Below are 27,079 nucleotides of genomic sequence, written 5' to 3' on the forward strand. Positions count from 1 at the left end.
AAACAGTTCTAACTAAATATTATTTTTCTTTCCCAAAATTCCAAACCTGTATTTATTCGGCTTCATATTCACCCTGTTGTGCATGTGGCACTTTTTAGTCAGAAAATACATTAAGTCTCACCAAGTGATGTAATGCACTGAATGGAAAAACAAACTTCATGAGTCATACAAGGAAACCATTTCTGAAAACCATAATCAAACATGGTCAGAAATGGCCTGAACTATTGGAAATTTGAGATTTCTATGTCTGTCTGGCTTTGTGAGCGTCTCTAAATGCATGTCCGTCATTTGTGAACAAGAGTGTGTGAGCAGATTGTCATTAGCCTGTTCAACTGGCGGCATGGCTGATTATGTTCTGAAATCCGAATGGTGGGTGGGAGATCTTCCCCGAATCTCCATAATGTATTCGGCTGGTAGAGAAGCCAAGAGGCCGTTAGTGTGTGCTGGGTCAGATGAAGGGATCTAAATGTGTCCGTGACCGCCATGCTAGTGTGGGGGAAGCACAGATGGGCAGAGGGCCTATCTCAGTCTCTCCTGTGACTCAGTCATGTACACACACACACTGGCAGAGTCCTCCAGGAGTGAAGTGACACTGTACACCAACACAAAGTATATATGCCTGTAAACAACTTTTATTAGCCTCTAGAGACACTTCCAGGGTGATTGTGATAAGGTTCAGACTTACTTTGACAGCTTACTTTGGGACAGTGAAAAGCAAAGTGGGATAGTAGGACACTATTTACGTACTTTGGTAGGCGTAGCCCTGCGTAGGTTTAAATATTGTGCTTCATACTGTATGTGTGTGTGTGTGTGTGTGTGTGTGTGTTTAGGCTGCATGTCAAAGGGAGTGTGTGTTCATGTCAGCACATTATGACAGACTGTCTAAGTGTATCTGTGTGTGTGATGGGCATTGGCAGAGCATCCTGTGTGTGTGTGTGTGTGTGTGTGTATGTGTGTTGTGGCCTGCTTTACCCCATTCAAATGAATCATGACAGCTTCAGGAATGTGCGCCACTATTCATTTGTAGTCTGACTGCAAGAATCAGCCTCTCACTTCCCAATACATTTATGGTAAGAGCAGGCCCTACTGTTTATATTTACATAACTGCAACAGAAGCCAAACATTCCTGTGTTGGAAGGATCCATGGGTGTGTATTTATGTGTTTGGAGATTAATTAATCTTTTGTGACTGCTTCAGTCACACCTACGGTAATGCTACTATAAATGTCGATAATGAGTATACAAACATACACGTGCAGGAGAACAAAATTGTTATATACATTTATGATCACACACACATCCTTGTGGAACAATAGCTCTGCATATAAACAAGTATCCTTCATATTGTGTTGAAGGTTGTTCTAGTTTGTAAATTTTTTTAGCACACTTCTATGCACTTGTATGGGTGCTGCTAGTGATCTGTTGATTAAAAAAAGCATAGTGTCTGTGATATATACGGCTCTAGTATTTCAGAGTAAGCATTTGGATTCTACCAGACATAAATTGTAGGTTTATCTGTTAATAGTGCATACTTTTCAATAAACTGCATGATCGGTGGTATCGACAAGTGAGCTGCTGACGAGTTGTGTGCTAAAGGTTAATATTAGCTTAATATTAATACTTACTTATAAGACCCTTAACGGTCTAGCTCCTGCATACCTAACTGGTCTACTATCATGCTTCAATCCATAACGTTCCCAATCAATAACCTACAACTAAATGTAATGTGGAAACTTAATATTTTCTGTAAAACTGCTCTGCAACAATTGGTATCGTGAAAAGCGCTATAAAAATAAACTTGAATTGAATAGTGGTATGTAAAGTGGATGATACCCATCCCAGACAGCCAGTCACAGTACATCACTCAGACTAAGACTGCTTCAGAGAGCACACACAAAACACCAGGACATTACATGGGCTGGTAAAGGACGATGGCTTAGACTCACATATTATCTGGGATTATACATATGTACAAAATGGGCAGGGTACGAATTAGGGGGAGTTTGAGGGTGTTGAACACTCTATCGACTTGCCAAATAAAGTCAAAACAAAAGGCTGCAGGCTTCTTAAGTATATTTTTACTAGCATTTTCAAAGTTTCAATAACCTAAAAAAAACTGTATGTACAATATAAGTTAAATAGTTGCATTTTTCCTAAAGAGAAAAAAATAGTGGGCTATTTGAGTGCTTTCCTTCGGGATCAGTATGGAATGTTACCTCATGCATAATTAGTGGCAATATTTATCAGTTTATTGTAGATTTAAATTTACAACTTTTACTCTTCTGAATAAAATATTTTTAAGATGCTGTGGTAGGGGCGGCAAAAGACTATTTACTTTAGGTTGGGAAATATTAAAGAGACAGTCAAAAAAGCAACAAAAAAATTCTGCCATCATTTAGTCACATGTATGACTTGCATCTGTGGAACAAAAAAACTAAACAAAAGATATTTTTTGAACTTTCACTGTATAGGCTTCATAGTGACACAAGTCATACAGGTTTGAAATGACATGAGGGTGAAGAAATGATGACAGAAATTTCATTTTTTTTGTATACTATCTCTTGAAACCATGTCTTTAAATCTGAACAGTCTGTGTTTCTAAAGTAGCCTCCTGTTTAATTTGCACACTGAAGACGCGATAGACAAGGCTAGATCGGGGTAACATGTTGCAAGCCTTCATTCATTTGACTCTTTTGACTCTAAAGGTGCCTAAAGGCCTGTTTACACCAAAACAAATATCCGGTGTGAAAATTTGGTGAGATAAACATTTTAAATGGAATTCATGTTAATGTGTCTGTTCAGACCGCCACGAACATTTGCATGGCATCAATGCGACTGTTTTTATTTACATTTCATCTCACAGTGAATAAAATTGGCCATCCAATAGGATTTTTCTGTAATTTGTGCATGAGTGTGTTTGAAAAGTGACATCTGAGTGAGTGACAGGGTTCCCACACATTTTGAATCGATTTCCATGATTATTTTTAAATTGTTTTCCGGGAAATGTTGATTATTTAATAATTTGTACTCATAATTTCTAGCTGCCATTTTAAAGCAAAGGTTTTTAAAAATATTATATTTGTAGTAGAAATTTCCTTGTATGATTTTTACAAGTATAGCAATAAAATTAAAAAGAATCCCCTGAAATTTCCATTTTTTCAGGACTAAAGAAGTGATTGACTGTGAGTGACTAGATGAATCCATGTACAGTTAAATGGCGCATTGTGTCCCAGAATAACTAAGGTAGTTCCGCTTTTCTAAATATAACACCTACTGTTAAAAAAAGTAAATCTGCATTTGCATTTAACCCATCTCCTGTACTTTACACAGACAAATCATCTGCGAAAATTCAGAACAAATTTTTCTGCCAATCATCTGTGTCGGTGTAAACAGGACTTGGGGGTTTTAATACCACAAGCTAACAAAGTGCTTAATCTGTTAAGGAGTACGCGGCTCGAGGCAGGGAGCAGTTTCGCCTCAAGGCCTTACCTGTGTCACGCTGCAGGTTGGGGGAAGGAGGGTGGCCGTTCGGGGTGGGGGGTAACTAGACTATGCTAAGCTAAGCCAGGCAGAGCGAGAAGCAGTGGTTAGTACCTGCCGGTGTATGGGACCAGGCTTTGACACAGAGCAGGTGGGGTGGGGCTGCAACCCACATCCCCAGACCCCCTGCTGCACAGATGTGGGGAGGGAGGGCTGGTGTCCCCATGAGGTTTGTGGATGGCACTGTAAATGGGCTCGGCCCTATTGGGGGTACAGAAATCACACAGTAAATGGGGCGCTTTCAGACACACAGAGACAGCAGACACAGAGACATACTGTATGAAGACACGTTACACATGCACACAGACGGAGACAAAGACACACATGCAGAAGTGAGGATGCATTCAGCTGGATGGCAAGAGAGGGACGAGTCAGCTCTGGGGCACGGGCTGACTCACAGGCCACAGGGAGTCCCTGCTCGGGGAGGTGAAACCCATCTCATGTCCAGGCAACAGTGGCCGTGACTTCAAAACATTTGACCCCATGCCAGAAGCATCTCTTATATCCAGAGTGTTTGTTTGCCGTGTTGGGATTCGTGTTGGAGACTTTATACACCCAGTCATGTTTAGTTAAAGCAATATTCACAAACACACCACCACAGAGAGGCATTACACACCTCGTAGACGTTCTTCAGCCCACAATCGACACCTACTTAAAATCATTTTTATTTGTTCTTTTGCCCAGTTACATCAGAAAATGTGAACAGTATCGCCAAAAAGAAATTAAACAACTAAAGCTGAAGAACTGTAGCACAGACTGTGGGAAAACAATGTTCTTTTCTAATCAAATTTATATACATGGACATGCAAGTGTTTTTTGTTTTGTTTTTGTTTTTGTGATTTGTGCATGAGTGCATTTGAAAAGTGACAGGGTTCCCACATTTTTTGACCAATACATTTCAAGTCATTTTCCATGAGAATTTGGTTTACAGTTCACTTGGTCACAATTTCTCACTCATTAAATATTTTAGAGCTGAAGTGTTTAAAAAAAACAAGAAAACTATATTAGCTGTGAACATTTCCTTTTTGCAGGACTTTCCAGGCCTGAAAATGTTTAAATTCCTTGATATTTCCAGGTTTTCCATGGCCGTGGGAACCCTGGAGTGAAGAAGTAAGTGATTGTGAGTGAAATGATGGGTAAACCCATGACTCTGACCTGGTGAAGTCCTCCTCCCCCATCATGTGGCGTGGGACTGGGGAGTACCTCGAGGGGGTGACCTGGGGTGGTGGGTACACTGGTTTAGGCTCCATGCCTCCCATGTAGGCCATGCTGGAGTTGTGTCCGACGTGGTTGTCCACCATGGTGGGGAAGGCTGGAGGGAGGCCGAGACCAGTAAAGGGAAAAAAAGGCAGATGATTTAACCAGGTAGTTACAAAGGACCAGATTATCTCGAAAATGTGGCTGGGACTGTAGATGTGTATGTAATGCATTAGCATACATAGTTTAGTTGTAAAGGTTAATGCACAACTTAATTCAATTCAAACTACAATTATAATAAAGAATGTAGCATTCTAATTAATCTATAATGCCTAAGTAAGGTTTTCGGACATTATCAGCATAAATCCTTTTAGTTTTTGATGACAAAACTATGAAAACATGTTATAGATGTATAAAAATACAAATTCATGAAATACAAATATAATATAAAAAAAAACCTGGTTCAAATTTAATCCAGTTATCAGGCATTACAGCTACCAAAAAAGCAAGTCTGATTGTGATGTGCATATACTGTACACTACTTCAAAAGATTTTTTTATGTTTCTAAAAAAAAGTCTCTAATGGTCACCAAAGATGCATTGATTAATACAGAAACCTACACAAAACCAATACAAAATATAGAATATTATTTGATCAAAAAACATAATACTGTGAAATAATACTGAATTCTATACATTTCAGTTTCCTGTTTTAAAATTATAGTTAAAATGTAATTTATTACTGTAATGACTTCAGTGTCACATGATCCTTCAGAAATCACTCTAATATGCTGACTTGATGCTTAAGAAACAATTCTTAATGTCAGTGTTGAAAACAATTGTGCTGCTTAAAGTGGTGGTTGACTGTTTTTTTTAATTTATTTTTTTCTAGGCTTGATTCTTTTATGGCGTGCAGTCTAACATGTGTTAATGCTTAGTTAAAAAAATAATAATTATATATATATATATATATATATATATATATATATATATATATATATATATATATATATATATATATATATATATATATATATATATATATATATATATATATTTCAATGAATTTTCCTTTATACAACACCGGTCTGTCCCTTCTCATTTGAACACTCATTTGAGTTCCTGTTTTTATGAAGCCCTTCCCTCAGAAATACACGATTGGTTAGCTGGTCCAGTGTGTTTTGATTGGCTAAACTGCCAGTGCTTGTCTGAATGTCCCGCCCCTCACCTCAGCAGCATGTGCTCTGGTTGTAAACATTAGCATTGATTATATTGTTTATCTATTTGAGCATGGTTGAGATGCGGAGAATATTAGAGAAGATTATTGCACAGAACCTGTGCAAGCACGGCTCTTAATGATATGTTTTTTGTTTGTTGTCTCATTCTTTTAGATACGCTGCTATTTGTAAATGCTACTGCTTCGGTTAGCTTTTAATATAATATTAAACTGCCATAATTTTAAAAGACATAAAGATATCTCTACTTGCACTGAACTAATGTTAAAAAAGTGAAGTCGCAATCATTTACCTTTAATATTTTTAAGTTAACCGTGAACCATTTTTTTCAGGATTCTTTGATCAAAATAGCAGCATTTTATGAAATAGAAATCTACTGCAATATTATACAGTAAATGTTTTTACTGTCACTTTTGATCAATTTAACATGTCCTTACTGAATGAAAGTATGAATGGTAATGCATGTCCTTTATTATCTAATCAAAAGACAAAATTATTATTGCTTGCTAATTTCAGGTTACTTTAATGCATTTATATCTGAAAAGGATTCATGCTGATATTGGCCGTAATTCCACTTTGAATTTTGGAGGGCAATTTACTGTATGTACAATATTACTGGATTAAACCTTCATTAATACTGTATGAGGAACAATACCATAGGTGTACTTTCATTCAGAGACTTTCATTAGAGACTTGCTTATCTTATTTTTTCAACTGACCGAAATAAATTAAATATATAAAATATTTTAATTAAAATACAGTTTCATAGCCAATAAGAGATATTCAGCCACTATTGACAGGCGGAGCAGAAAGTACATTTTGGCCGATGTGTGCATTTGTGCAGGTGGATTGTGTGAAAGCCTCGTCTCTCAGTGGGAGGGAGGGATTGGTGCTGTGATGGGAGCAGCAGTGCAGTGTGTGTGGGTGTCTGAAAACAGCACCCACTGCTACACCACATTACTGTTACAAAACTCCACAGCACTCACAGGCACTGCACCACTCGCTTTCATTACAGGGTTAAAGATAAAAGCAGATAGGGACGCAGGTTATATTTAAAATGAAAACCACCAAGGCCCTTTCATGTTTATCAATGCAGTAATGGACAGATTTTATGCTCATAAGGGCATAGGGTGGATGGAGATCAGCAAAAGAAGGTACGTACTGCTGGAGTAGTCTGGTGGGGCGTACATATCGTTGAGATGTACTGGCCCCGGCTTGGCCACTTTCAGATAGACCATGTCTGAAGTGTTCTTCAGGGCGGCCACAGCCTCCTCATGACGCACATCCTGAAGTATGATGTTATTCACCTGTGAAGGCAGACACACACACGCATGTTACATCGGTCTCTGAAGCGTGACTCAGAATATTCACGACAGCACATTTGAAGATAATGGAAAGGAAACGTTTGGTGTGGAGGCCGGAAGGCCCCACACTTTCTGCGACGACGCTCCATTCTCCGGCTCTCAGCCGTCCGGTCACAAAAGGAAGGATGAGAGGGAGGGGAAGCTGGAAAGGCGTAGTTCTTTTTCCTTTGTATTGACCCCTACACACTACAGAAAGCTGAGTGTTTGATGGGTAAAAATGAGTCTGATTTGTTTTGAGGATGTGGAAAGAGACAGGTCTGAATTGGACTTGCAACCAAACCCACCTCTCTGAAGCGCTAATTTAATGTCAGTAGAGGATAAGAGTTTTATATATAACTATTTATTATTAATTTAAACTATTATTATTTTTACTTATATATACTATATTAACTAACATGCATATTAACTAACATGTAACTAACTGCAAAAGACAACAATAAAAAAAACATTTTAAAATTAAATAAAAAAATGTATATCAACAAAATAATTACTTACAAATTAATTAATAAATAGCAAAATATATAAAGGCAAATAACAACATTATTTCTTTAGAGAGTTATTCCTTTATTAAAAAAACTGAGTTAAATAAAAAAAAAATGGGTATAATATTTAAGATATTAATGATCAACATTTGCAAATATAGAAATTTTAAGTATTAAAAGTATCAGCTAAAAGTATTTTAATATTTAAATATTTATTTATTCTATTTAACAAAGTAGCAAGTTAGCCTTGTGGAGAAACTTGGAAAGATTTTTTCTTACCCTAGTTAATTTATGCAAAAGTTTTTAAAACAAAACAACATGATGCAAACTGAACATCTAAGAAGCTACTGTTAAAGTAGATAAATTCATCGCTTTATTTGACCTTCTTACTCTGGCAATCTCTGTTCTATTTCTATTCTTAAAAAATAAAACTTGCCCCTTTTAGACTTACATTCTATTCATTTACTATCTGCTTGTTTTCTTAAAAAAAAACACCATCTTCTCTATTATTTTTGTATTTGATCTATCTGTCTCTTTTTATTTATTATATAATGAAAAAAACCTTGCTGTGTGTAGTACGTTAAGCTAGCTGAGTTATAGCACTTGCGTATCATTGCTCTTTCGTTGATTTTGTTTGCTTCCATTGTCCTCATTTGTAAGTCGCTTTGGATAAGAGCTTCTGCTAAAGGAATAAATGTAAATGTAAATGTAATAGGAAGATAACACTTAAATTTTGAATTTTGTCCAACCCTGCATATGACAGAGAATCACTTTCAGATCCTACGTTCTTGCAATGCACCATCCCCAATAAAATAAATGGATAAATAGTGTTAGCTGATGCAGCATCTGCTCTAGTTTGTAGATGGACTACACAGAGACATAAGTAAAATTTGACCAATTCTAGGCATTCTGTTCAGAAAATCAAAGTCCCAGACTGAATTAAAATCATAATTTCCAAGTAAAGAAAGGGAAGTAATGGCACACTTTACATGTCTGCAGTTACAGCAGCCATGATTGATGCGTAGCCTTTTAATGATGACATTTATGACAATGTCAAATCCTGCTCAGTCCCTGGCACTCGCGTGCCATGCAAGTGTTTCTCTTTATCACAGCTGTGCCCTTGTTTGAGTTTGCACTTACCTTCACATCCATCACACTGTGGCCCATAAACCTCACACATGAGATATATCGCCTATAATACGGCATTATAGTCTACAATAGTGTCTGTGCTCATTGAAGCATAAAGTAATTATCCGAAAAAAAAATCTTGCAAAGATAAGCAATGTGTGGCTCTACATAAAGTGAAGAACACAGATGCATGTGTGCAGGTGAAATCTTACAGCCAGTAGGCGATCTCCTGTCTGCAGACGTCCATCTTTCTGTGCGGCTCCACCTTCGATGATCTTTGTGATGTAGATACTGTTGTCGCCCGGGATGTGCTGGTTGCCTATACCACCAGCAATACTGAAGCCCAGACCTTGAGTGAATGGAATGGAGTTATATTTTTAACCAGGATATCAGATCTTGTGAGGTTTAAGTCGACACAATATGGTACTCATAACCCAATTTATTTTCTCAATGTTGCATATTTCCAAGAGAAACAAGCAATTCAGTGAGAAAAATATTATGAAAAATGTGCACTGATACATTTCTCACATTAAGAGTAACAGTAAAAGGGGTCAATTCGTATTCAGAACTAGTTCAAAATAATTCAGAACTGCTTTAATAGGGATACCGTACATCGCATCTGGCTCAAATGTGTTGGTATACACATTTAGCTCGTCTTACCTTTAGGTCCTTTGAGTAGGTTGACCTCCAAAATGGTCTCAGGAGGAGCCTGTCTTCTGCGTACCAGCAACCTGACCACTGGGCCGGCCTCCTTCAAAGCCTCTACTGCCTTGCTGTGCACAACCTCTGACACGTCCACATCATTCACCCGCAGAACACAGTCATTTACCCTGAGACACAGGATAAAACAATATAATAAAGCAAATGTAATGGATACATACACAAACAAGTTGTGAGCTGCCTTGCACCCTATCGGCAGCTTACTCCTATATGACAGTATTCTAACTGCCAACTGTCTTTGAACCTCACAAGTGGTTAATATGGAACACTCAACATAAGTTGCAGTCACATTGGCAAAATTTGATGTCATGGTAAATTTCCCCAAGCATTAAAAAAGTTAAATCATTGTTCACTGTCAATAGAGTAGTGATGCATTAAAGCACCATATACACAGTAGTCACTTTCAAACCAAGCAGAATTCTGTTGGTCAACTTGCCAAATTCACACGAAAACTTGAACGTGTGGGGAAATGTTCCACTGTTACGCAGAATTCCCAATTGCATGGACTCCTTTTGAAATGACTGGATTTAAAGTGCTCCTATTATGCCATTTCAAATATTGCCTTTCATGCATTGTGTAATGCAGCTGTATGTGAATGCAAACAATCTGCAAAGTTATAAAACCGAAAGTACACAAAATAAAGACTCGGAAAAGCCTAAATGACTTGTCAATAATTCATGTGTTCTACACTGGCCGGCCACAAACAACGTGACCCACCATCAAACACTAGCTTGTTTGTGTGGTTAATATCATGTCAAGAAGATGCTGTGTATTATGTTGTGAAGGTTCACACCATTCTAGGGAAGACTGCTTCTCTAATTTCCAGGAGTTCAACATGGGATTCACAAAACACTTGTTCAAAATACAGAATAACAAAGGACCAATGGACCAATCACAACAGACTGCACCATCTGAATAATCAGAGCAGAGTAGGCTTACAGAAAGGAAGGGTTTAGAGAGACTCAATCTTAGAACTGCTTTAAAAGAATCATTTGAGAATCGTTGGAAAATTAGGTGATATTTTGAGAAAACAAAATGTTTTTTGACATCGCATACTTGTATATACATTTAGGAGACTCCCAAAACAATATTAAGAACCATATAATGGCATAATAGGGGCACTTTAAAACTTCTCCAAGCAACTTTAAAATTGACAGCAACTCCATATGCAACGAATAGAGCTGGGAACTCAATTTCAATAGTTTGGCATTATCATGTTGTCAAGCTGACATTGTTAGTTAGCTGCTAAGCTGATACTCTAATAGGATAAAAATACTTAGGAAAACAGTCAATTTTTAATTACAAATAACTTTTTATAGATATTTCACGATTGAGTTTTCTCTTGCCATGTCTGTCATCATTGCCTCCGCCACCAAAGGATACATGTGATGCAGCTTTAGAATTTGGTCAAACTAGGCAGGATAATTAACTTTTGAAACAGCCATTAAGTGGAGAGTCCGCTTATGATGCCTTAAAACATTGCCCATGTAAACAGCTCAGTAGGTTTTGGAAAAAAAGTTAAGAGTTGCACAAAGAAATATTAGATCCTGAGAGAAGTATCACTCACCCTAGTCTCCCATCCATGGCGGCGGCACCACCTGGGATAATCTTGGTGATGAAGATTCCTGGATCATCAGGAATGTGTGGATTATCCACACCTCCAGCGATACTGAACCCGAGGCCAGAGTTGCCCTATTGACGACATACATGAGTACATTATTATAGATGAAGAAATGATAAAAATCTGTTTTTCGGAAGGCACCTGGCTCTCATTACTTTGTAAACACTATCTAGGCATGGACAGTTTTCTTCTGCTAAATATAGGAATTTCTGGTGCGCATTTCACGAATCCAAAAATCTTATCCGTTTCCGCCTATTTCCTCCCTCCGTACTTCATCACTTCTTACACTGCTGTTTTTATTCCAGTGCCAAAAAGCTGAGACAGGCTGGTCCGTCTGACAGTCACATCTCAAAAGACAGACCCTAAAGCAGACAGCTGAGAAAAGACTTCACTTTATTATTTTCTATAATTAATGAGCAACGGTCGCAGCAAATTAGTACAGAGTGGAGCTAAGACATCCCAGTGTGCCTTTCCTGCTCCAGAGCCACTGCGAGAGCTCCCCTAAAGAAGCGAACACACCCACGGACCTTTTAACGTGTGAGAACCTAATATAGTTTATTTAGGCCTCAGTGTGCAGAAATGGCACTTAGAGAACAGCCCTGCAATTATGCTGAAAGCTAAGAGATGCCCCCAAATCCAACATCCACTGCTGTTTAATGAATGGCCTATGCAGACGGATTTAGATTCATCTGCATTGAATAAACTCCAAGTATGAAAAGACATTGCAATGTTAAAACAATGCTAGTTCCTATGATAATTGCACCTGTACACAATTAACTGCATGGTATCTGACAAGGGGTGCATTTTCAGTACTCTTTACTAGTCCAAAAAAGTTTTTTTTTATAATTATTATCATCAGCTGACTGATTTTAATGGTTAATCTACAAAAAAATATATATATATTTATAGATTTATAGATATCATTTCCAACCCTTATGTTTTGTGATGAGACTTGTGTTTTGGAAAGGTACCAAATTACATTGCATAAAGTTCAATTTCAGGCATTAGCTCAACATTTACTGCCATCTAGTGTCCAGATCCCCATAGGCATCAATGGTTGGAGGAGAATATTGACACATTTTGCAAGACCCTAAAAAACTGACATATAAAATAGCTGAATGATATTTACCCTTTCCAAAATGATTTCTTCATATTTATACATGCCATCACTCCCATTCACCTGCAATAGACAAAAGAATAATAACAGACTCATTAGACATGATGTAATGCCAACAAATTATACACAAGAAGGTCACAACTATAATTAATTATGTAAAACAGAAACGCTATAAACTCAGTGCAATAAAAATAAGTGGTATGAATCATGTACAAGGCATAGGGCCGATAAACAGTCAAAGACAACTCATTATAACGGTTAAATAATAATTGCACTCTGCATTAAAGCTACAGTCCACATCTGCTGTCATTTAATCTGTGCATATTTTTATTGTTATTATCTCATGTACGTTGGGAAAGGTTTAGCCCGAGTTGAGGGGGAGATTTCCACGTGGCAGGCAGTCAGGCAGGCAGGCGCTACTGGAGGTGCTGAGAGCATGAAGCAGATACTTACATAAGGGCCTGCATCCAGTGAGTCTGCGTTCACAATGATGGGGGGAGGGTTTGCCTGTGAGATGAAGAGATGCACATTACCTCAGTGTGTGAGGCTGGTGGCTCACACGTATGCACACACACACACACACACACACACACACACGCATACACACACGCTGTCATGAGGAGATAGTAAATGCATGCCATGGGAACAGTGGGTTTCAACAGAGCATGGTACATCATCACCATGATGTGACGCTTCAGGGGGAAGAGTGAGGACAGGACTGGAGGTGTGAAGATTACAGACGGCCTGTGGTCTGGCGTTGAAAGAGAACTGCAGTCGAGCCGAATGTGTGTTATTGCCCTCCGGCTAGTTACATTTTTCATGTTTAAGCAATATCTCATAAATATCAGCACGGCTATGATTACACTTTTTTTTTTACTTTTTGTATTAAGAAAGGATGAATTCAATTGATTGAAAGTGACAGTAAAGACATTAATAATGTTACAATAGATTTCTACTACATATAAATGCTTTAACTTTCTATTTATTAAAGAATCCTGAAAAAAATATTACTGTTTCGACACAATATTAAGTATTATAATTATAATCTAATTATAAATATTAACCGGTTTCAGTATTGATGATAATAATATTTCTTGAGTATCAAAGTAGTGACTTGCTGAAAATAAAATTTTGCCATCACAGAAATGTAACTGTAATAATATTTCATAGTATTACTGTTTTTTTAATCAAATAAATGCAGCGTAAGTGACTTTAGTACATTTAGTTTACATTTAGTAACATTTTAGTCTTGCATTTTAGACACAACAGATGGAATTATTTGGTTTATTTTTTGGTCTTGTTATAAAAATACATCCAGAGTGGGCTCATTTTTGTTTTTTCAGTGTAACACAAAAGCAGAAATTCTAAATCTTTTTTTTTTCTCCACAAAGCAATGAAAGGCATTCAGAAGGGGCTGTCAAGCTCTAAAAAGGTTAAAATTGCCATAAAAAGCACCATCAGTGCAGTCCAATTTAACCCATGTGCTATATTTCAAGTCATACAATAGCTTCGTTTGAGGAAAAAATACAAAAACCTAAGAACTTTTGGGAGTTTGACAGTCACCATCTACATTTAATTACACAAGAGCATATTTAACATTGTGCAGAATAATCTTATTTTGTGTTACACCAAAGAAAGAAAATAGGGACAACATAAGAAAATGTCAGACTTTTTGGTAAAGTATTCCATTAATATATAGCAAAGAAGTGGGAATGTACAAATTCATGTCCTCATGTCATTTTAGGTATTGAATAGAATCGTCCATGCTCTTAAACCATATGAATGAACCCAACTGACATTCATGGCCTTTCACATGCAAACCTTGTTGTGTTTGTGAGTATTGATCGGATTGATCTGTGGTGAGGTGATGCTGACAGGGCCGCCGGGTGACTAGTAAAAAAGGAGATGTTGACTACCTCTCCACCCTCTTTAGTACTTAAGGAGTGAAGCACTAGATTATCACTCCAATTCATACTCAATCCCACAGACCTCTTTTAATCAAGCCACACACATCCAGTAAAAATACTGAAACATATCTTCAAATGAGATAAATTCACCCGAGAAAAAAAATATTGTAAGATTAGAGAATATATCTATATAAATTGGCAAATCATTTTCTTGCTTGGTTCAATCAAAAATAAGCATAATTTGAGATCTATTCTTTTCTGTGCTGTTATTAGCCTTGCCATAATCCACATACACGTGAAATAACACACATTTCTAAGATCACTTCTGACTTCTAAGTGTACATTGTGTGCACAGATGCTTTAAACAGTCTGAATTTTGAACATGTAAATGAGTGGAACTTCTGAAGACAGATTTATATACCGTTCAGCTATAGTGTACAGATATTTACCACCCTCACTTTCCCTGTGGTTGTCACAGCAGCTACGGCTGACTGCCATTCGGTTGCAGACCCTGAATAATTTGTGCACCTCTCTAAGCCAGTAAAGACCTGAAAAGACCATTCGAGTTACAAGAACATATTCTAAAAGCGTTTCCTACGTCACCACCTCTATTTTCACCTGACACTTCCTTCCTCATGACAGGTTTTCACAGGTGCAGACAGCACTCAGGTACAGCTAGCTCTCTAGCGTGAGAGGTTAGCGCCGCAGCTTCTCCATCCAGACCTCTGAACACTGGGTAAAGAGCTGCTCTTAAAGTCTAGAAGAATCTCATTGGTGAACAAATGCAATATTATAAGCAGGCATGTACTGGCCATCGGGACTACCGGGAGATTCCCGGTGGGCCGCGGTCTGGTTGGGCCGGTACGTTATGTATTTTGTTCTTAAATCATTATCAATCGAAAATATATTCGTAAGTATATTGATGTATAGTCCAATTCCGGCCTTATGTGTCTCTCTCATGGAGCCGCATGACGCTGATGCGAGCTGCGAGACGTGACGTGTTCACTGCTCATTGGCCAATCAGAATCAAGTTCTAGCCTTGAAAAGCGGTCGCGTTACAACTGCAACAAAATTCAATATGTTAAATAATCAAATATCTAAGCGTAAAGGAGGGGCAGAAGGTTGAGAGAGAGAAAACGAAAAGGACTTGAGGCAGATGCCACCAAATGTGTCAAGATAAATAAATTATTTGCTGGAAGGCAAAAGATTCAGTGAAGACATTTAATTATGCAATATCTGTACCTGAAAACGGTGCTATTTATGATCTTTTTTTTCTTATTTTATTACTGACTTCACTTGTCTTCATTAATGTTTGTAACTTAATAGTTGGTGTTTATTGTGGTATTGAAATTGGAATTGTGAAATGAGATTGCAGCTTATTTACAAAGAAAACAATAGCAATTTTATTTTAATTTATGTATTTATTTTTGGCAGGGCAAGTACAGTTTTGAACCCTAGCATTGAGCTCTGCATTTGAATATATAAGCCAGTCCACTTCAAGGATTTTTAAAGGCCTTTGATTATGTTAAGAAAAATTAATTATAAACCACTACACAACGTTCTTTGTCTTAATTACTCTTTTATTTTATTGTAGATAAGTGGTCTTTATAAATCACGTTTACAGTAGATCAGTGGTCTTAATAGCCTATAAGCAGCCAACAGGTCTGAGGTAATTTGTGTAAATTAATATAAAAAAAAGTTGCAGCTCATGCAATATAGTTACAGCAGAAATTGTGTACCCTAAGCATTAATATTTCTATTAGAATAATAAGAAGCACATCAATTAAGACCTTTAGATATTTAAAATAAAGCCTGATAAAATAATTTGCAGTTTCTTTTATTATTTTAATAGTTTTTTCTTGGTTTTGATAGTAATACATTCTAATCATAATTTTGCATGCAGATTAATGTATGTATAGACATGTAGTGTGTGTGTGTGTGTGCGCGCACGCCTGAATAGTGGGCCGGTCTGGATGAAGTCCAGGGCTGATTTTTCGTCCCAGTCCAGCCCTGATTATAAGACTTATGCTTTTGTATCGGTTATTTATGTACACAAGCAGCAACCGTTTTGTTTTAAAACTATAGAAAATCAGGAGTGTAAATGTCCCTACATACATTGTGCTTACTGTACACAAAACATTATGTACTCTGCCAGAGTGTATGATTTTTATAAGAGTATTGTCAATTTACATTAAAGGTTTTTTTGTTTTTTTACTTGAAGGAAACGACATTTCAGACACAAATACTAGTTGCTTTTTCCAGTTTAGCATGGAAAAACAAAGCACTGAAAAAAATCTTGAAAATATCTGCTTCTGTGTTCCGCAGAAGACAGAAAGTCAACCAATCGATTTAAATCTTAAATGAGATAACACAGGCTACCGTTCAAAAGTTTTGGGTTGGTAAGATTTATGTTTTAGAAAAAGGTCTCTTATGCTCAACAAGACTGCATTTATATGATAGAAAATACAGTAAAAACAGTAATAAAATATGTAATATGATATTATTACAATTTAAAAAACATATTTTAATAAATGTTTTAAATTCCTTTGAAGCCAAAGCTGAATTTTTAGCATGATTACTCCATTCTTCAGTCTCACATGACTCTTCAGAAATCATTCTAATATGAGAATTTGATGCTCAATAAACAATTCTTATTATTATCAATGTTGAAAACAGCTGCGCTGTTAGATATTTTATGGAAAATACATACATACATTTTATTTTAGTATTCTTTGACCAACAGAGAATTCAAAAGCAACATGATAAACATTATAAATCTTTGCAGTCACTTTCAATCAATTTTATTAAAAAAAAAATGTATAAATTAAAAAAACACACCCAAAATGTATTTTCACCGGTACTGTACACTGTGATCAGACAGCTAAATATTAGAGTGGTGTTTGTAGTTGTCCATTATTAAAATCTCAGATGAAGGTATGTGGGCCAATAAACAGCCAATTCACACTTTAAACATCTTTCCTATCATCATCAACTCACACTACACCGTATATAAGTCCAGGTTTCTCACTATCTGTTATTGCTAATTGGCTCAACAGTTTCAAAAACAGAAATGACAACCCTTTGACAAAAATAGACACAACTGTGAAAAACTTGTGTGCACTAACACCTGTGTGCATCAGCCTATGTGCAAATCAAATCTTAAGCATAAACTGGGAGCAAAATGACAATATTAAAAAGAGCTAACTCACTTTATCTTCAGAACTGCGTTTTCAGTCAGACATCATTTTGATATGTTTGTGAAAAGGCTTCTGTGCCAAGTGAATCGTGTAAACCCCCTTGTATTGTTGCAAAAGAGCAAAGCATAAGTGCAAAATGTCTGCACAATGCTCTGTACACAATGTAAGAAAATCGTGGACAATAAATTATACTTATTGTCACGTTTGAGCACAGAGGCGCCACAGACAAGCCTGAAGCGTTTTAAAATCAGTGCCCTCCTCTCCTCTCATCCATGGAGATATTCCAGCACAGAGAAAGTGATGCAAGGAAACAGGTGAATATACAGCCTGCCATACAGCACTAACTAGCATTAACTCTCCAGATGCTAATTAAGCATGAAATGTGTTGTGGTAATAACACAACAGACCTCCTACGCTATCGGCCCCTTAAACCCATCAGAAAAAAGCCATCGTCATGGTCTAGGGGATATGGGCAGTAATCGCTATGTTTCTATCATGCAACACAAACAAATGAGATAAAGGAGGATGATAATCTCAGACGCAGTAATCCGGGATGCTGCTGCTGTCTTTGGAGGAGCCGGTGGATGAATGTGCAGAGGTATCACTGAGCTACGTGACCTGAAGAGAGGCTTACACCATCACTGCTCATAACTCTCTATCCCGGATTAAAAAGCAGAGGGATGATGGAGAGGTGAGGTGGTGGAGTCACACAGGGGCGTCACCAGCCCTGGGCTTTTTGGGGTGAAGTCATACACATTTTTCTAATCTTTTTTTCACCCTACACAACTGCTGCTGTCCATTGTAATACAGTGAGATGTTCAAAAGCAACATGTACATGTAAATACAAGGGTTACTCTGTTTTTGAAGAAAAGCACATCTATGAGAAGCATGATGGAGCTGCAGTAGTAGTGACAGTCTATAGCCATAGCTAATCATACAGCTACCATTCACCCCAAAGTTTAAAAAGAAAGTTCTCTCATCATTTATCTACTCACCCTGATGTTGTTCCTAACCTATATGGTGTTCAGGACACATTTTGATAGATGTTTCAGTTATTTTGTGCATTCAATTAATGTTCAAAACGTACAAATGACTGAAACGTTTTTCCAAATATCTTCTTTTCTGTCTTAAGCCTTGAATTTGACATTTTCAGCGGTGGATGCCACTGGATAAGAATCCAGACCGATTCCAGATGTTCACAAATTCTGGCAATCAAATAAGACCGGCTCGAGAGAGGTGAGAATACAGCAGCGGTAAGAAGAAAGAGTGACAAGCAGCACAAGGCTGGAGGGTGTCCAGATGCGGCAGAAGGGAAAGACTAAAGGGTACGAGAGGGATTAGACAAATCTGGATTAGATTACAATAAATCCCTTAATTTCCTTTTAATTCAAAGTTTAATCATTAAAGGCTGTTTTTTTAACAGCCAGCTGTCACTGCACCGTTATCTCCAGCTGCAACACACACACACACACACACACACACATGCACATCGTGTCTGAACATCCAAGTACTGTAAACTCAATTTGACTTGCATCATCTACTTATTCAAACTCTGTCATTGGTTTTCTCACGCAGGTTTCTTGTCTTTCTCTTAACAAACCTCTGTAACATCTACAGAACTGCTGTCAAATTGTAATATCTCCATGTGTGTCCACTGATGGCTCATCTGCCAGATCTGTCTCCATCTGTTCCAACCTAGGAAAATCAATGAATAAACATGTCTCTGTATCTCGAGTCAATACTCTGGATAGGCAGCTCATTTATTGTAACTGTTGCTTCGGTTTGCTCATTAGAGGAGTGAATTTGCATTAGCTCCCTGCGCAATTGCCGCTGTCAGGCTTTCCTAATTGGACTTGGCCAGAGACCCTTGGGGCCGCAATCCGACAAAGGCTTTCACTGAATCAAGGCAAGCACCGGGGCAAGCGCTTCATCCAAATTGTTAAATAATCAATGCGTTCCTATGGCAACGGCTACTCTGGCCTCTGCACTGACTGGAAGGAGCGGGCAGAGTCTGCCCTCCCTCGTTTATCTCTTTCAGGACGTACACTGGTGATGACGCCATGACAGTGGTCCATTCTAGCCACAAACTCGATTGGGTTCTGTTCGAATCACACATTGTACATGAAGGTCAATCACACCATTTCTCAAGCCTCAATAACTGCAGCATTCAGTGCCAGACAGTTTTTGGGTGTGACCGTGCGCCATATCAGCACATGCTTGACCTTTTAAACCATATCAATTGCCTTTCTAAACATAACCCTTTATATAAAGGAGAGCTCTTGATTCATAAAGAGCACACGGCACAGGATAATTATAGAAAAAACATGTTTTTTCAGTACTTAATTGGTTTATTTAGAAAATTGTCCGACCTCGTTCACACACATTTTTATGCAAATGATAATATACATTTTAAATAATTTTTTTTTTTCTTCTAAATAATAATATTACAAATGTTAATACACTAACTTTTAAAGATTTTATATTACACTCCTACCTGGATATTCAATCAAAGTTGCATGAAGCTTCCGCATACAATATATATTAATATATTATTATAAGTATTATTTATGAACATTATAATTATTATACTATTAGATTATTATTATTATCATTATTACTGCCAAAAATTGGATTTAGTCTTTTTGTCAACTTGCTTCATTAATCTGAGTTTGTGCTGACAAAATAATTATTTTTCATTCAGTAATTTAAGTGCATAAGCACAGATCAATTCATTGTGCTGAAACTGTGTTAATTGAAAGGAAACATGGTTACAAAAAGATTCAATCCAAGATTGGTGATAATAGTGCATAATGAGATATTTACAAGTAAATCCAAATCCAACAGCCTTTGCTCACTTGATCCCATCATGAACACAGCTCTGTCAAGTTATACCAGGGGAGCAAGCAATTCATTTAGAGTGTCAATAACTCATACGTCATGAGCTATAAACTACAGCACACCTAGAAGGGTCTAGATCTGAAATTGTCACAACTGGTGGGTTGGAACCCACAAACAGTCTGCAGGTCTGTTCTAATAGGTTTAAAGACAGAAAGAATAAAACAATGTTAATTCAAACAAATACAAATTTTTACTATATCTAAATTGAATACAAGTTGGGTTTAGTTTATGTCCTAAAGCAAAAGCAGAGATTGTATGCTCAATATGTAGAGAGGAAACTAAGACAGAGGAGTAGCTACTCTCAGATCCTCTCTTGTTAAGCCTCAGTGGGTTGTATAAGCCACGCTGCAATTCAATCAATAAGACTTAATTACCATGCATCCAACATTGCGCTAGGGTACAGGTGCTCAGGGACACCAGAAGGGGAAAGTCAGAGACGCAGGAATGTACGTAAAAGAGAGGAGAGATGGACATCTGAAAGATTTTTTTTCGTTTGTACTCCAAAACAAGCACAAGCAGAAAACATGTTGCAGGTGATTTAACACATATGGGAAAATGCAGAAATTGAGTCGGTATGGGTCTCAAAATGGCAGTGTTTTGGTTACCATAGCACCACTGACTGTAAATAAACTGAATAAAGTGTATAGTTTGGACATAATTTAAATATCTCCATCTTTCACTGTCATTCCAAACTGGTATGCTGTTGTTATTTTTTTATTATTATTATGGTGAACATAATTAATTAGGATAATGACTTGAATTTTGGTTTGTTTCTCATGTAAACCATTTCTAGGGCTTCAAAACATATAGTATATATTGAGTAGATTTAAACAGAGTTAAAAAAAATACCATAATATATATATATATATATATATATATATATATATATGTGTGTGTGTGTGTGTGTGTGTGTGTTGTGTGTGTGTGTGTGTGTGTGTGTGTGTGTGTGTGCGCGCGTGTATGCGTGTGTGTTCTGTTCTGTTTATTTTTATTTACAGTATATAATAATAATATATAACAATAACTACAGGTAATAATTCTTGAATAATATCTATTTTCCATTTTACAGAAAAAAATAGCTTCACACAGGTTTGGAATGACAAGGGTGGGTAAATAATGACAGATTTTTCATGTGGGGATCTTTATGTATTGAATTCCTGTGATCGTAAAGGAACCTTAAACAGCAGTCTTTTCTGTATCCTTCCTGCAAAGTTACTGAAGCATGTCCTGGCTGTGTGTTCTGTTTGGTCATGGTGAGCCGCTCCAAATGAGCCTCAGCGAGGTCACCAATCTGACCTTCAACTAGCGCTAAATGATGATATTAAATATTACATGGGCTATAAATAACCTAAGCTAGCCCGAGTGTACAAACGCGTGTGCCTTTAACATCTGCGGTATGTAATATATGGCGAGTTATGCAGCGTCAGTGTGACTAGCGGGAGCCGGTTGACGAGGAACACATCAGCAAAAGACGGGTTAATAATTCAATCTACCCTGCCCTGTCTGATCACTCTGTTGCCAGGTTACGTGAACCACTGCCGCAGCGGTGCTGTAATCATCTCTATCATTACACCGTGAACACAGCCTCAGTCACCATTGAGATGAGAAGTCAGAGTGCTCTGCATTCTATCACAACAGGCTGAGAGAGACTCTGATGCAGCGTTGGGATGCGCCACTGCGTCTGCTGTGGAGATTTATACTAAGATGTAACTGTACTTCATTACATTTATATAGAATGAATGAAACAAATAACAAGTGCTGTTTTGAGTCCAATGCTCGCTTCTTCTCTGCCACTGGCTGGTTGCTACCCCTTGTTGCTAAGCTGAGAGCTGTGCCCACTCCTCTGCGTGGTGTCCTGTGCCAAGAACAAGGATTATGTTCAATCAGGACTTTTTATTTTAATTTTTTTATCTGTGTTGTCTAGCTGTCATTAGGAGAAAAGAGACTTCAGGCCTTTTAATGTGAGAGTTCACAACAAAATGCAAATTCTGCCATCATTAACTCATATTTTACCAAAACAATATATCTTTTTTTTTCTTTCAAGAAACACAAAAATAAGATATTTTGATAAATGTTCATGCTTCTCTTTTCGATACAGTGAAAAAGGATGGTGACCACAGGTACTGCCTAGCTTTAAAAAGGCAAAAAAAAAAAACTACTTAACTTAGAAACTATAATATAATATAATTTAATATAAAAATTCATATATTATACTGTACCTCATATTTATTCCATGTATATAATAGAAGATAATAATATAAAATTATGTATCTATAATTATTATAATTATTTAATATTGATAAAAAAGTTAATATTGACTTGAAAGAATTTTATATTTTAAGTTACTGTGTGTTGTTTTTTGAAGTTTTACGCAAGTCAAATAAATTCTTTAAACCAGGCTTATTATCTTACACCGTTTAATTAGTAAGTTAAGTAGCCTATTTTTGTAGTGCATGGGTTTCAAAAGACATGAGAGTGAGTAATGGCGATATCATTTTCAAGAGAATTTTATTCCTTTATGAACTGCAATATTGACTGTAATCTTTGCTCTGGCAGGCCTCATCCTCTCACATCATGACCTTGCTGCATGTTGCATCTCCAGCAGTCACTCTGGCAATCCAGAATGCTCCGTGCAGCAGGCAAAAGTGCAGCAGACGTGATTCACAGCCTCAGATATAACTATCTCTGTAAGCTTTTCCTGCGAGCAGCTCAGGCCACCTGAAGGCAGCACAGAGATGAGCACAGACACAGTTGGCACAGGAGCGGCACCAGGGTCACGGAGAACGCAGTATAATCCATTGAGAGCTGTGTTAGAACAACAAACACGGATGACAAAGGGCACCTCTGACTCCATGATCCTCTCTTCCATTCTCTCTACACCCTCCCAAGTCATGACTACGGGATCAGGGCTACATCCCTGAACTCCATCACGCCCACATCGCTCCATTCACTCCGTGTGCCTGCCTTCAAATTGGCTGACCAATTTGTGTAGGATGTTGAAAGTGAAGAATTACAGTAAGTAGGACAACGGCAAGAACGACAGCAGAAAAACAAGTGCTGTGCCACTACTTTCTGTGCGCAATTATGAATACATTCATGAGGACGTTTATCCATATGCTGGTGTATTTACTGCCAAATAGCAGTGAAAAGAGGCTTTGTTTTAAATGTTTGTATCACATCAGGAATTGCCAAAACAATCTGCCTCCCACAGAGAGGCCAGATTTGCAGTCTCTCTTGCACACCTTGGACAGGAGACAGAGAATATCAGAACTGAAGCCCCATAGCCAAGATCTCCACTGTGTTCGGAGTGACCGTCACTGACTTTCACATTTTCATCATGCCCACTGATCTGAGGACACACAGATCGTTCACAATCAGGAGCGGAGGAACTGTTCGTACGATGCATTGAGAATATGATTCAGTCCATCAGAGAAATGACGTGGGCAGGGTCTTATGGTTAGGTAAAAGGAAAGCATATACTGATCTAAAATTAAATACACTTCTAATATCAACCTTTTTCATACTGTATGTGTAGAGATGCAATTTGATTTTGTTCAGAGCCGTTTATAGTATTCACCATCTATTTCTGTTATGCAATAACTTGCTCCATATGGAGAAAGCACAAAACTCGGCAGAAAGCTTTGCAAATTTCCACAGAATTGGAACATCCGAACATTCACACATTTCCACACACTCCCTTGTTTATAAGTTTTGAAATATTTTGGCTCATTTTATTATGCTTTAACATGTTTAATGGCTGCATACCACAATAAAATCAGCACAGAAAATAAAAATAAATAAACAAATAAATCCATCTTGCCAGGAAATAAATATTAAATTTGGCAAGATACTATGCAAACCGATGTACAGTCACAGATATATAGTGGGCATTTTCATTTAATTGTATTTTAGAGTCAGAACTACCCATTTTATAGAATATACATTACCTTTCAAATATTTAGAGTCAGTAAGGTTTTTCAATTTTTTAATCTTTAAAAGAAATTAATACTTTTATTCAGCACGAATGGATTGAATTGATCAAAAATGAAAGTAAAGACTTTTTTAACCTTAAAAAACATTTCTTTCAAATAAATTGTTCTTTTGAATTTTCATTTATCAGAGAATCTTGAAAAAAAAAAAAATCACAGTTTCACCCAAAATATTAAGCAGCATGTTTTTAACATTGATAATAATAAGAAATGTATCTTGAGCAGCAAATCAACATATTATAATTACATTTAAATGATCATGCGACACTGGAGAGTAATGGATAAAATTAGATTAAAATGAAAAAATTCTTTATTGTTTTACTGCATTTTTGATCAAATAATGCAGCTTTGGTTAGCATATCTTGCAAAAAAAAAAATCACAATTTTTTTTATAGTGTATTAAGCAGAGTTAAAACAATTTATTCAACTTTCACCCTTAGACAACCAAGTAAGCAAGGAAGGAACACACTAAAAACCCTAATATAAAGCCAATCAAAACGGCAAAGGATTTATGATTTAAAAAGCAGAACATGATGAAGATGACTAGAAATGTATTATTACAGTAAATCATGAAGGATGGGATTCTGTCTGTCATGAGTGAACAATGAAAAACAAGAGATCGAATACCTCAAATAGCTCAAAAGACCAATCAAACACAATCAGACTAAATTCTACATGTGCACCCAGGTCCAAAGCCAAACAGTTTTATTCCAGCTAACGACTCTCCTACATTGTTCAAAGACTTTTTACTTGGGTTTGAGCTTTATTTAATAACTCATAAACCAAAAGTAATTACATAAATGACTCTTGCTCATTACTCCATATTCTCAGTGGACGGTTTGATGAGAGAATGCTCAAAGGATGTAAATTGTATTTAGAGCTGTCAAGCAATCAGCCGTTTTAAACAGACACATGCTGGGAGGTTCATACATTCCCCTTAATTCATGTCATTAATCACCTTTCCTTACACTGAACAGTCATAGAAAATGCAAAGTGCTGCTCTTTTTCAGGGTTGTGTCGGGAGGTTCAAAATGTCACGGCGGCCTCACGTCCCCTGAGGTTAAAGCATTAAAAATTTGGCATGCTGTCACTGCTTCTGCGAGGGATGTTCTGTGAATGACCACACACAGTCAGCCCAACACCCATGGCAAAAAATGATATTAGAGAGTTCACCGTAAGCAGACCACCATTGCGTCATTCTCTCAGGTTCAAACGCTGGCCCTCGTCATCACGAGCTCTGCAGCGCTTCAGATGAGCATATGCAGTGCTTGGATTTGGCTGATTATATAATTGGAATTTTAAAGTGGAATATTAATCCACTGAGGGCCCACATTCAGTTTTATAAGCTGGCTGATCAGGATCTACTAGAGCGACTCCAGCAGCCTATTCAAAGCGCGGTGACTCTCTGTGTTACACAAGCCACACACTCCTGTAAGCCAGAGGACTAAAATAGTGCAAACTCACAATATAGTGGCATTCCCAAATGTCATTGTGAGGGTTAATATGCAACGAGATTATCCAGCAATGTACTAAAGAGCTTACGTAAGCGTTCATGAATGTACGTATGCGTTTTTGTGTGTGGAGGTCAGGTTGTACCATCATTGTGGGGACATTAAAAATAAAAAACCTAAAATCACCTACATTAATGGGAGCAGCAAAGCACCCCCCCCCAAAAAAAATGGCTGAAATGTAATATAAATAATTCTAGCTGATATCAGATTACTTTTAATGGCCACTAATAAATAGCAAATACTAAAATGCAATAATATCTTGTGTAAATATATATTTTATAATGTACTACAAAGTAAAAAAAAAATATTTCAATTGAATTAAAATGTTAAATGCAGTCTAAGTGATCATTAAATGAAGGTAATCTAAATGTCAAAAATCAATATGTAAAGTCACCGCCATGATAATGATGTTTAGTTCAAATACTTATTATATTTAACGTATAACAATCAATCATGCTATATTAATAAAAAAAGATTAATAGAACGTCAGAGGTAATAGAGAAAAGAATGCTTTAAGAAATGCTTTAATGGGTGCCTGGGATTTACTTATTTTTCACTCTTCTGTTTTCCAGTACAGCCATGCTGTCACGAAGTTGTGATGACTAATATCAAAAAATAAAGCTTTTTAGGTCTGCAGGACAAAAATACAGCAGAAGCATCTAGTGTGTGCTTTAGCATCTCAGCTGCTTGTCAACATGTCACAAGTTTCTGTGGGTTTTGCAAGCAAGTCTGTGATATGTTATGAGACTGTTAGACAAATACACGCTATGTTAAATACTGTAGTACTGAAATAATTTCATGTTGATCATTTTAATAAATCCATTCATTTGAAAATGCTTTGATTTTAAATTATCTGTAGAAATGTCTTTCGCAAAACGTTACCGTAACTGATTGTAATGGATAACGAATAAAAATAATAATAATAATAAAAAAGAAATCAGCTTTTCTTTGAAAGTACATTTGCAATCAATCTACATACACCTGTGTCGATGCTCTACCTTTAGCTCTTAGCCGAGCTGTAAATGAATTAAGACAACCCCTCCGCAAACCTCAAGTGTTAAATCAAACACAGATGCGCTGCCTGCAAACCATGTAACGGTGGGCCGATAATCCAGCACGTTATCTGTACAGGCTCGGCACAACCCTCTAGTATCTGTGGCCTGAGGCAGCTGGGA

At 37.1% G+C, this 27,079-nt stretch overlaps 1 protein-coding gene across 7 annotated transcripts in view; it reads right to left on the reverse strand.

The window, feature by feature from the left end:
- Positions 1-27,079, reverse strand: part of dlg3 (discs, large homolog 3 (Drosophila)) — a 72,863-nt gene that overhangs the window by 25,960 nt on the left and 19,824 nt on the right. For 3 of the 7 annotated variants that reach the window (XM_052574200.1, XM_052574199.1, XM_052574197.1), the window contains exons 2-8: positions 12,856-12,909; positions 12,415-12,465; positions 11,232-11,356; positions 9,605-9,774; positions 9,157-9,293; positions 7,133-7,277; positions 4,695-4,851 (exon numbers count right to left, since the gene is read on the reverse strand). In XM_052574200.1, coding sequence (XP_052430160.1) covers positions 4,695-4,851; positions 7,133-7,277; positions 9,157-9,293; positions 9,605-9,774; positions 11,232-11,356; positions 12,415-12,465; positions 12,856-12,909 — 839 coding nt within the window. Of the gene's footprint in view, positions 1-3,593; positions 3,741-4,694; positions 4,868-7,130; positions 7,278-9,156; positions 9,294-9,604; positions 9,775-11,231; positions 11,357-12,414; positions 12,466-12,855; positions 12,910-27,079 lie in introns of all 7 variants that reach the window. The other 4 variants (XM_052574196.1, XM_052574195.1, XM_052574198.1 and 1 more) reach the window with 3 other exon arrangements.

This window comes from Carassius gibelio, chromosome B14 (genome assembly GCF_023724105.1).
Source record: "Carassius gibelio isolate Cgi1373 ecotype wild population from Czech Republic chromosome B14, carGib1.2-hapl.c, whole genome shotgun sequence".
Lineage (NCBI taxonomy): Eukaryota > Metazoa > Chordata > Actinopteri > Cypriniformes > Cyprinidae > Carassius > Carassius gibelio.